We start from the raw sequence: 11,514 nt of genomic DNA on the forward strand, positions 1-11,514 counted from the left end.
TATGCGAGAACAGGGTTGCTCTATAGCTTTATTGACACAGCGAGAATGTTACACATACCGAAGAGCTTTTCATGAGAAAGCTGCTTTAGGTGTGGCGATGATAGATGAAACCATGTCTGCACTCTGATTTTTTTCCAGCAGATTTATTGAGTTTAAAAGGTTAGTTTAACGCACAGTTCTCTTAAAGCGCAAATATTACCTCTCTTTTCTTCTCTTTCATTATTTTTGAGCGTTCAAATTTATCTCAGACTGCAGTCTGATTGCAGGGTCGGTGACATTAGAGCAAAGGTTACACTCAGTCCTGTAGCAGCTACAGCGGTCAGAGTTCTGCTCTTTCTGTATGTAATGTTATGTTTGACATTTACACACACACACTATTATGTAGAAATGGACAATCTCTGAAAGCTGTAGGAGAGTCACTGACAGCATAATGGAGGACAGATATAGAATGAAATGTAGAGGCCTTGGAAACTTTACCACTTGTCATGAAACTGAACAGTGAACCTCTGAACAGAATGATAGTCACAAAAACAAGATGTTTGATATAATAAAATCAAGTAAACTGTCGACTAAAATGTATAAGTCATGTTCAAATACCATTTCTTAGGCAGCTGTACTATAGCAACTGAGCTAGCAAGCTAGCCCAATCACATAGATATTATTTCCATACTGTTTTAATAGGTCTATGACCAGATATAATGTAAACTTTAAAAAATGGTGGGCTACACCGGGAATAATACAGAGGCAGCACATGGTGTAATAATTTGGTCAAAGTGTTGCAAGTGGACTGTGATGTGTGAGTGTAAAAGGTCCCACACATAATAGCGGAACTACAGCAGAGCTGAACTGACAGAACAAAAATGGTAAAAACGGCACAAATTCAAAAGCAAACCAAGCTGAAGTATAATGTAATGTAGTGTAATAGGAACTAAATCAACATAATATAAAAACATTGTTGGGAACCGCTATGGAGCAGATGAGATATTTTATCTTCAGACAGATTAAAACTGGCAGAGTTTGTTATGTGACCAGTACAGTGAACCCGTTTCCACTGTCATAGGGAAGGATGGTGAGACATAAACCTGTATCCTCTCCATTATGCAGCAAATACAGGTGGAGGTAGAGACACAGTGTGCTGATTGGTCAAAGGGGACAAAAGGGAGCTGCAGATGAAAAAGCTGCTTTCAGCCATGTTGAGTCCGTCTGCAGATGGAAGGAGCATCGGTTTCCTTGACCACAGCAGACGTTACACTGACAGGCTATGGAACCATGAATTTATTCATCTCTTTCAAAAATACTCAAAAACAGCCATAAAAAAAGAGTTCCTTAACCAGTCATGTGAGTGCAGCTAAGCAAAGGCTGAATTTGCCTATGGCCTCTGAGCAAGGCGGTTCTTCCCGTCCTCCGGCTCCACCAGTTTAAAATGGGTGTAAGACAGGATGCCAGCCAGGGTGCAGAGGATCCCCAGGGCCTGAGTATAAGACACGCAGAGATGATGGCAACAAACAGCTGCAGACAGGAATCAGAAAACAGGAGAACAGCAGCGCTCACCTGGTTGAGTGACAGAGGGTCGTGGAAGAGCAGGTACCCTCCAACCAAAGTGATGCAAAACTTAAAATGACCAAACATGTTGTAGCTGTGAGATAGTGAGTCAAGGAAACAGCAGCACAGGTTCATTCCAGGAATGACTGAGATAAATGAAGGGACTTAAATAAGAAGCACCAAGATACATAACATCTCCAAAGCTAAAACCTTTAAAAAAATAAAAATCAAGAAAACCCTTGCATAAATCTGAAGACTCTCCAGGTCCTCAAAGACTGTATTTCAGGATACGTGACAGGGGAGGTGTTTCCAATGATCCAGTAGATTGACAGGTTAACCAGGAACGCGATCACACCAGAAAACAGCACAGTTGCCTAAGTAACAGGAAAAAGAAAGTTTACAGTGAGCCTAGCCCAGGGGTCGGCAACCCAAAATGTTGAAAGAGCCACATTGGACCAAAAAAAACAAAAAATAAATCTGTCCGGAGCCGCAAAAAAATTAAAAGCCTTATAATGAAGGCAACACATGATACAAGTATCTATATTAGCTATATTAGCCTACTATCAACATGATAAGTAGGTGAGCGAGAGGATTCTGATTACTAGCCAACTGTTATACAGGCACGTATTCACTCAAATGGGAACATTTTAATTGTCTTCTTTGTTCACTGCACACAAATCTGCAATTGAGGATTTATGATTTAAGATTTGTTTACATCTACAAAAATCAGTAAAACTGCCACAAATATGATTCTATTATATTGAAATGTTTTGATGGGTGGTGGTGAGGCTAACCAGAGCAGCCAGAGACCAGGGTCCAAATATTCCTCCGTCACCACTCAGAGGCTCAGAAAAAGGGATGATGGCGAGCAGGAAGGCCGATGACAGAGGAGCCTGAGGAAACAGCTACCAGTTACGTCACCCACTCACATGACACAGTAAAATCTCATGTGGACTTCATCACACAAATCCAGTTTAAGGTCTAAATTAACAACCAAACAAGTCATATAATTTCTCATCTAGAAAAAGCTCAGCACTCAGGTCTGAAAGCCAGAGACCTCCAGAGCCAGACCTTAGAGGAACCAGGTTAATTTATTTCCATCCCAGATAGCAGCGGTAACCAAAGAAAAGATAACAACCAAGAGATATGAAATATTAACAGCAACACAATCCACATGCTGTTACAGTTGCTGACTCATACCTGATAGTACAGAAGCTGCATAGAGTTCACCTGAAGCTCATGCTGTTTCGCTCCGACCCACTAGGAGGAAAAAAGCAACGTTACTGATGTTGCTTTCAGACTTTGTTGTCTCTTCGGGCTGATTAATCTCTCACCACTTGGTAGAGTGATGTCACCAGAACACCCAGAGTCGCAAATACTGTTCCCAGCAGGTTGAACCGCACATCATAGTAGGAGTTCAGTATCACCCCTAGTGTTATGGGAACCTGAAAAAAAAAAGCCACCCTGTAAACACTCATAATATAGATTTGTAAAAAATATTTCATAGTGTAGTTAGAATGTCACATATGCTCTTATATCACAATTAAGTACAATTAAGTAACCATTTGGAAAAAAAAAGGCTACCATTCATACTTGACTTTTCCCACCATATTCTATTACCAAATCTAACAGTCTAATGTGTTTGTTAGGCTGACTTTATATCACAGAACTCTGGAGACATCTCTTACCAGTGTCAGCTTAATCTTGGTGGAGAATGTTTTCTTGTAGTAGGTGGTCTGGATGATGATGATGACGGGTGTGGTCATGGTTTTAGCCAACTGGTACGTTCCTATGGAGTTGTTCTGCAGGGAGAGGTTGGTGAAGGCCACAAACCCACAGAAGCTCAGTGCCAGCAACACAATCTTGCGTATCGGGAGGCGCTTTGGGGAAAAAATGTCCATTTTCTGACAGATGTACAGTCCTAACCAGGTAACCACGAAGTGAATGAGGGTTAGGGTCATATTGGGGAAGCCATAATGCATGTAGATCCATTTGTTGATGAAGACGATGCAGATGGAAGACAGCAGGTTGATCAGCAGGCAGGCGATGATGCGCCCATTGGGCGAAACGTTTAACAGCATTGTGGTGAAAATCTGCAAATTCCTTAGTCAAGATCAGCAGAAGTTCATTTAAACAAATCACACTGGGGAAAAAACAGATAGATGCACAAATAGTTAACAACACGTACAAATGTAAGCATGGTAAACGTGCGGGTTTAACTCATCATTAAGTTGACATTCTGATAGATATTTTATTAGCATAAACATTACAAGCCAACAACCAAAATCAAGTATATAGACAATAATGAAGGCAGTATATACAGAATAAAACAACAGTAAGTTGTGCGTTACTGTATGTGTATTATGTGAAATTCAACGTTGCTCTGGGTGCTAATTTACTAAACACAAGGAGCATTTAGAGTTGACAATCTGTATTTTCATTTATTTTTTGTACAGGTTTATGGCAGAAAGGTATGAACATGTAATAAAATCGCGGCTGACTGTTTAATTGTACGAGTTAAAATGATATTATATTCTGACTAACACTATTCCGAGACTGCCCGAGCTAACGGTCTCAATCTGCCACGCAGTAGTAAAAGTTTACCTGGGGTCTCCATATTTGTCTCTTCACCCGTGTATTGCTGCTTCCCTCTTGATAAAAACCACGCCAGCTGCCGAAGCTGTGTGTGCGACTCTCCTCTGCACTCGGAGCTCCAGAACTGGCCTCTTTAGTGGTAAATCTCAGCAACTTTACTGGTCGGGTTCTACAGCCTTTCCCGTTCCCAGTTTAAAGATCTGCTGTGGGTTTGCGGCGCTTCCTCTGTGTTTAATATGTTGAACATATGTGAGGAACAACAGCGCCACCACGAGGAGCGGGGGAAGAACACCGTGTGGATCTGATGGCGGTTGTCTCACAGATGTATGTCCAGGAAAAATAATACTAAAAACAAGAAACGAATAAGGTGCAGAGGTATTCAAGATATATCCCGTTAAGTAGGAGCGCACCCTTCATTTTTGTTATACCTGTTTCAATAACAATAGACCTTAATTTTTGGTTTTTAATTTTTTCTCTCTTCTTTGGCAGAATGTAACGAAATTCAACAATATGGGTATCCCCACCAAAGTTAACTGCTAATTATAATAACTAAATAAATGACTAATTATAGTTAGGGAGTGATGTTATAGAGGGTGTTATTCTACATTAGTATTTAGGTGAGAATATTTTCAATACAAGAGAATATTTTCAATATAAGTCTAAACGAAAAAACAGAACCAAATACAATCGTGCAGCCAAAGCACTCCGTTTTATATTTGATTATGAGTAAAACTTTAACTTAACTAGTTCTCTTGTTCCACATTGTAGTCCGATTGGTGGCGGTAATTCGCCTAAAGTTGGTTTCCAAGCTTCCATGAACCGGGAAAGAAGAAGAAGAAAAGCCAGAAGCAGAAGAAAAAGAAGAAGAAAACGAAGGGAAACTAACGAAGAAGAATACAGTTAAGCCTCGTGAAGCGGGAATTGACAGCGATCCATCATGGATTGGTAATTAATGTTCTGAGCCTAATCTAAGTTGGTTACGAGTGGTTATTCCACCCCGGCTTACCCATTTTTAAACCGCCGTCTTTTGACTACTTCTGGACAGTTTGCGTTCCGGTACTGTTAGCGCTGAACATGGTTGACCATTGCTGAAGCTAACCGGCTAACTGTTTGTACATCTGCAGCTAACAGCAGCACTTCTTATAGAAAAAAATGTGAAATTAAAGTAATTAAGATCCTAAAGCCTTAGTTACGGTAACTGCCAGCTGTCTTTGTTTCCAGAAGGATAGTTATTTACAACTGTCCTGACTGCATTTCATTTGGATATTAAATTGTTGCATCTCCTTTCTGATTTTCAATTTCGCGTTTTTGTGTGGAAAGATCTTATTGATATTCTCTTATTGATTTGGATATTTCCATTATTGTATGTGCAATCAGTTATTTAGTCCTAAAGCAATCGCGATTCGTCAAAATTTATATTTAATAGACTTTAGGTCGCGCTCTAATAGACTGTAGGAATAGACTAATATAAATAATTTCCTCCTGTCAGCATGGAAGACAAACGTGTTGTGACGAGAGGAAACATCGGTGCAAAAAAACCCCCCCACAATCAATGTTATTTATCTTTCTGAGCTTGAATCTTTTTGTGCTTTAGGGGTCAGAGTGAGCTGCTGTCACCAGTGGTCCGTGATGATGAGGTGACCATTGCTGCCCGCAGGAGGAAGAAGGTTGCCTGTATCCTGCACTTTAAAGCTTTATTTATGAATGAAATCTTTGCACAAAGTACTACACAGGACAGACATGTTTAGTACTCTGCAACAAATGACCCATAAAGGGTCTGTCAGTACTGTTTTCCTGAGTGTTGTCCTCAGTCCCATCACCGGGTGGGGGCAGCCCCGTGATTTCCATGGTAACACCAGCGCGTTCCTTACTGAAGAACACACCAGCGTCACTGTATCGGCAAGCTGGTAAGAACTACTTAACCTTGATTGAGACGCTGATCTTTTACATCGGCATACAGTGTATGTTGGTGTGGTACTAAAGCTCCGTTTCACTTCCTGTTCCACAGTGACTCCCAGGGTTCCAGATGTTTCTGCCATTTTGGTCCCAGGAAGTCGAACTCCTCGATACACACACACCCCCAGACATGCACTCAGCACTGTGGTGAGATAGAAATAATCCCGATATGTTTGTGGTGTCTTAGAGTTTCCCAAAGCTAAACTGACTAAGTTCTGCTGTGCTTTCAGAATTTGGATGACACTGACTGGACAAACAGCTTGTACACGTCTCCCATCTCTGCAATAGAGAACACCAGCTTCTTCACAGAAGACATCACCAACCTAAGCTCAGCACTATTGAAGGAAGATGACCCTGGCGAGGCTGGTGGGCGACTGAAATGGTATTTGGTCCTCTTTGGTTAAACAGGACTTGTTAACTGACTCCGTTGTTGTTCTCTTTGCAGCGGCAGCAAGTCTCTTCCCTGAATTCCTTGATGTGTTTCACAAAAACTCTTCTGCCATTTTTGAGCTGCTGGAGGATTATCAAACACTCTGTCAGGATAAGGTAGGAGGAACACTTTGTATGAATGATAAAAAAAAAAAAAAGAACATGTTGATGAGCTTTTAAGTTCCTATTAGGGAAATTACTGTTGAATACTGTTGGATAGTTCAGATGTTTAACCTGGTTTGGCATGAATAATAGAAGCAGAGGTGGCCCACTCCACTTGCTATGAAGCTCTTTGTTAAAGAGTTTATCAAGAGCTTAACTGATCATAAGCATTTTCAAGGTGGACGTGCTGCAGTCGGTGGTCCTCCGAGCAGGTCAGAACAGTAAAGCTGCTGGAGTCCGCTGGCTGCTCCAACAGGAGAGCAACACCTGGAGACTCATTACCTCTCTGTACAGGTACCTGCCCGCCGGACCAACCGACTGATCATCTGTGTGCCCGTCTGTGTGTTTTTTGACTGATCATCTGTGTGTCTCTATAGGGACCGGGTCCAGGTTGCCATGGAAGATGATATGATGATGGACATGGTCGTAAGTGACACTCTAACACTGTTAATGGTTGACTTTGCTTTCAGCAGCACATATTAACCAGAACTATTCAGTTTATTGTCAACCTGTGTAATAATAAAATATCACTGTAAATGTTGGCCTAAATTATCCAAAGACATTGTTGCTTTGGCTTCTGGTTTGATTAATAGGAGATATCATAAGTTCCTACAAGATGAGTTGATATCAAACATTAATGATATACGAACCTCTGAATAGTTATAGTTGCCTTTTATAGAGGTAATGTTAAATGACTGCAGGTTCCCAGTGAGAGTGAGAAGGTCGTGGTGGAGCAGCTCTTCCAGCGGGATGCCACCATACGTCAGAGCCAGGTGACACCCTTAATGATGATGAAATCTAAATCTGGAATTTTAAGTTTGTTAAATTCTGATATCACGCCCATGTGTTTTGTGACTGCTGTTTGCAGCTGGTTGTTGATTGGCTGGAGAGCATCTCCAAAGATCAGATTGGAGATTTTTCTGACAACATAGAATACTATGCCAAAAATGTCTGTTGGTAAGTTAATATTCTACAGTAGGGTTTTTCAGAATTCACCCCTGCCAGTTCTCCAGAAGCTAAACCTGCCTGTCTGTCTGCCTGTCTGTCTGTCAGGGAGAACACGCTTCATGCACTGAAGCTGAGGAGGAAGAGTGGCACTGCCTTCAGCATTCCTCTGGTCACTGAGCTGGTACGGATTTTTAATCGCAGTGCCAGAGGATCGACACAGTTTTACCCTCGGAAACACATTTATAATGTTTTTGTTTGTAGGACCCAGACGCTCCAATAAGGCAACAGCGCCCTCTGGCGGATCTTGATAGAGAAGACGATGCCCGCCTGCTGAAAAACCTCTTCAACTTGATCCGAGCAGGGATGACTGATGAGGTAATTACCTAACTTTTTAAAATTCATTTTCAGTCTTCTCAAATTAGTGATGACTGTCCACTGACAAAATATGTATAACATGTACCACAGTTGGTCACTAAGAGAGAAATGTATCTTTTTTTTTTGCTTTTGGGAAGCTCACATGTTCTGCAGTTATATGACTGCATTAATAAAATCTAAATAATGCCCTTTTGGTGCGTGTACAGGCTCAGAGGTTGTGTAAACGCTGTGGTCAAGCCTGGAGAGCTGCTACTCTTGAAGGCTGGAAACTCTACCATGATCCCAACTTGACTTCAGGTAGACTTTAGTGGTTTCGATGTCCTCTGAGATGTGTTTTCAAGCCATTTTGGAATCACTCTGCAGCACCTTCACCATCCTTTTCAATAACATAATGGGTTTCTTGTGTCTGCAGACAGTTTAGAGCTGCAGGCCGTTGAAGGAAACCCTCACAGAGCTATCTGGAAGATCTGCTGTTGGAGAATGGCAGAGGAGGTATAACATTTTAAAAACTACAAAAGCTCTATTTCCTAGCCTGAATAAGTAAAATCCAGATGAAAAAGATGCTTTATATTTGGCTGACTGAAAGTGTTAAAATGTTGGACTGTGTGTGTTTCAGGAGCAGCTAAACCGTTACGAGCGAGCGATCTACGCTAGCCTGAGTGGAAACCTCAAGCCGGTATGAGCTTCTTGTTTGATAACAGGTGTAAAACTGATGAGTCATTTTCTCATTTCACTGATCTGAAAATCCATTTAATGTCCATTTCAGATCCTGGCGGTATGTGAAACTTGGGAAGATTGTGTGTGGGCGCACTTCAGGGTGATGGTGGACTCACTGGTGGAAAAGGAACTGATGTCATCAGGAATGGCTGACAAAGTGGTGGAGACGCTGCCTCGGGAATACCAGGAGGCAAAGTATGACCTCTCTTAAATGTCCTTTGATTATCTAAATGAATAAAGTAATTGAATTCTTGATTATCTTTCTGTAGTTGGACTACGGAAAAGGTTTTTGAGGAGCTTCAAGCCTCAGAGTCAAAGGTGAAACACACAAACAAGCTAATCTAGTTTTAGAAATGATCTGATTTAGGCATCCATTTAACGTGTGTGTGTGCAGAGGGTGCTGGAGGAGACCAAAGAGCATTATCACGTCATCCAGAAGTTTGTCATTCTTGGAGACCTGGACGGTAAAACTTTCACCCGCAGAAAGATCACGTTTGATGATTACCTCTGAAACATTACCAGCTCACACCACGTATCTGCTCCAGGTCTGTTGGAGGAGTTCTCCGATTGGCTGACAGCGCCTAAGCCCCTCCCCTCTCACCTGCTGCGTTTTATGTGCCATCTTCTGCTCGTTTTCCGCTCTTTGGGTTTAGCACTGAAGGTAACACGATAGCAATGTTTTTGGAAATGTAGTCTTCAAACCTGTCGTTAAAGTCCCATTTCAAATTGAACCCATCTGGATCCCTTTCAGAACCAGGTTTGCGTGGATGTCCTGAAAGCATATGTTTCCCTACTGATTCGAGACCAGCAGACCAACCTGGTGGCGAGCTACGTGAGCCAGCTGCCCAGCGATGTTGCCGTCTCGCAGTACGCCACTTTCTTAGAGACCGTCACTCAGCCAGAACTCCGTCCCATTTGCCTGCGGCTCGCCACCGATGCTGGTGGGCTGATTTGTAACGAGCTGATGGAACTATTGAGGGAAACCGGCATCACAAGGGACTGAATGCTGGATGTTCATGCTTGTTCCTGCAGGTCTGGATGTTGCTGCCATAACCAAGCTGGTGGTCGAGACTGTGAGAGAGAGTGACGAAACCGATTTCACTCATCACAACCAAATGCTGGAGACGGGAACCACCAAGGTTTTATTAAATTTCAAAACCAGACTGATGTATACAAAACAGAAATGAGCTGTAACAAAGATAATCCTAATTCAGCAACTGCACAAAGACCAACTCTTAAATGTGCTCTCAGGAGGACCGGAGGAAGATTGATATCATCGACTGGCTGTTGTTTGACCCCGCCCATCGAGCAGAGGCCTTAAAGCAATCCAACGCCATCATGAGGAAGTTTCTGGGTAATTTTTTTTTTTCTTTCTGTCCGTTAAATCCCCTTGCACCAAATTACTGCCGAACTCGTCTTACTTGAATGTAACTTTTATCCTTCAGCCCTGCAGAAACACGATGCAGCTAAGATGGTGTTCTCAAAAGTCCCCGAGGATTCCATGAGGGAGGTGTACTGTCAGTGGGCAGGGGTCGGGCAGACGACGGTACTTGCCGAGGATGAGAACGCCATCAGGGAGCACCTGTGTATTAGGGCCTACTTGGTACAACTGAATAATAATAATAATGCACATTTACCTAGCTAACAAGTGAATTGATTATTTCCATTGAAATACACAGAACTGCCAAGTATTAATCTATCACTGAAAAGTGCTGATCTAATCTGTGTCTCTGGTGCCACAGGAAGCTCATGAGGCGTTCACTGAGTGGTTCAGCCACAGCAGCTCTGCACCCCAGAAACCAGCACCTGTGCCAGAAGCCAAATTCACAGAGAAAGTAGCAAATGAGATGAGAGAAAAGGAGTACGAGGTATACACGCGGTAATGTAATTAGAATAAGTATCTATATTTTTTGATGTTAATTAATAGTTGCGCGCCTGTTTCAGGTGTCGCTTGCTGCCTGGTCGTCCCGTCTGGATGTTCTCACTGAAGATGTTAAAGAGAGAATCTACAATGTGCTGCTGTTTGTGGATGGAGGCTGGATGGTCGACAACAGACAGGTACAGTAGCCGTCGGCCAGAACCTGGGAACAAATGATAAACTGGTGCTGGGGATGGTCCCAAATGGGAAAATGTTGCAATATTTGCATTAAAATGAAAAGAAAGATCAACCTAAGACTAACAACAGAGGAAAATTAATAAGTCAAATATAAAAATAAAATGTAAGTCGATTAGTGATGACATCAGGTTACATTTCCCCATATCAGGTTTAAATTAGGAATGAGATGATGGTTGTCTTTCATTGGTGATCTTTCCAGGACTCGGAGCAGGATTCTGAGCGCAGCCACCAGATGGCGATGCTGCGCTCTCTTTGTCTGCCTCGGCTCAGCTTCCTGCTGCTCAGTGTGCTGCAGAACTCCTCCCGCCACCAGGAGGCGCTCCGACTCGCTGACATCATCTCGTCTGACCAGCATCGTCTCTACCAGGTAACCACACCACATTTGTTCTTCTTGGAATTTTGCATTAAAATGGTGGATTGATTCTTTTGTTTTGTTCCTTCTCTCTCCGTCTAACTTAGGTTTTCTCAAAAGAAGAGCTTAAGCGTTTTCTTCAGAAATTGCGTGAATCGTCACTCTGTCTGTTGGACAAAGGACTTGATCCCCTGGGCTATGAGCTACAGCCATGAATGAACACACACACACACAAAATCACTTTTCCTTACTTCTCCAATTGTTTTTGTTTGCAAAATAAAAGCCTCCATTTTCTAAACTGGGTTAGTATTTGCATCATTTA

General features: G+C 42.2%; 2 protein-coding genes across 2 annotated transcripts; one reads left to right on the plus strand and one right to left on the minus strand.

The window, feature by feature from the left end:
• Positions 1–127: 127 nt before the first annotated feature.
• slc35e3 (solute carrier family 35 member E3) lies at positions 128–4,344 on the minus strand. Its single transcript, XM_003972728.3, has 8 exons — positions 4,147–4,344; positions 3,231–3,685; positions 2,877–2,987; positions 2,743–2,802; positions 2,337–2,435; positions 1,834–1,916; positions 1,552–1,636; positions 128–1,471 (listed from the first exon to the last, which is right to left on the minus strand). Exons 2-8 carry the CDS (start codon positions 3,621–3,623, stop codon positions 1,370–1,372), a joined length of 933 nt encoding a protein of 310 aa, XP_003972777.1. The 5' UTR covers positions 3,624–3,685; positions 4,147–4,344; the 3' UTR covers positions 128–1,369.
• Positions 4,345–4,938: 594 nt separating this feature from the next.
• On the plus strand, positions 4,939–11,412 carry nup107 (nucleoporin 107). The gene is made up of 27 exons (XM_003972729.3): positions 4,939–5,082; positions 5,732–5,811; positions 5,949–6,044; positions 6,146–6,240; positions 6,324–6,459; positions 6,539–6,639; positions 6,863–6,978; positions 7,062–7,110; positions 7,386–7,457; positions 7,553–7,641; positions 7,738–7,813; positions 7,894–8,007; positions 8,214–8,304; positions 8,420–8,499; positions 8,624–8,683; positions 8,774–8,919; positions 8,994–9,042; positions 9,119–9,188; positions 9,270–9,385; positions 9,476–9,665; positions 9,757–9,863; positions 9,976–10,078; positions 10,170–10,327; positions 10,467–10,592; positions 10,669–10,782; positions 11,040–11,207; positions 11,300–11,412. Exons 1-27 carry the CDS (start codon positions 5,075–5,077, stop codon positions 11,405–11,407), a joined length of 2,718 nt encoding a protein of 905 aa, XP_003972778.2. The 5' UTR covers positions 4,939–5,074; the 3' UTR covers positions 11,408–11,412.
• The last annotated feature ends 102 nt before the right edge of the window (positions 11,413–11,514 follow it).

Source organism: Takifugu rubripes, chromosome 18, assembly GCF_901000725.2.
Source record: "Takifugu rubripes chromosome 18, fTakRub1.2, whole genome shotgun sequence".
Lineage (NCBI taxonomy): Eukaryota > Metazoa > Chordata > Actinopteri > Tetraodontiformes > Tetraodontidae > Takifugu > Takifugu rubripes.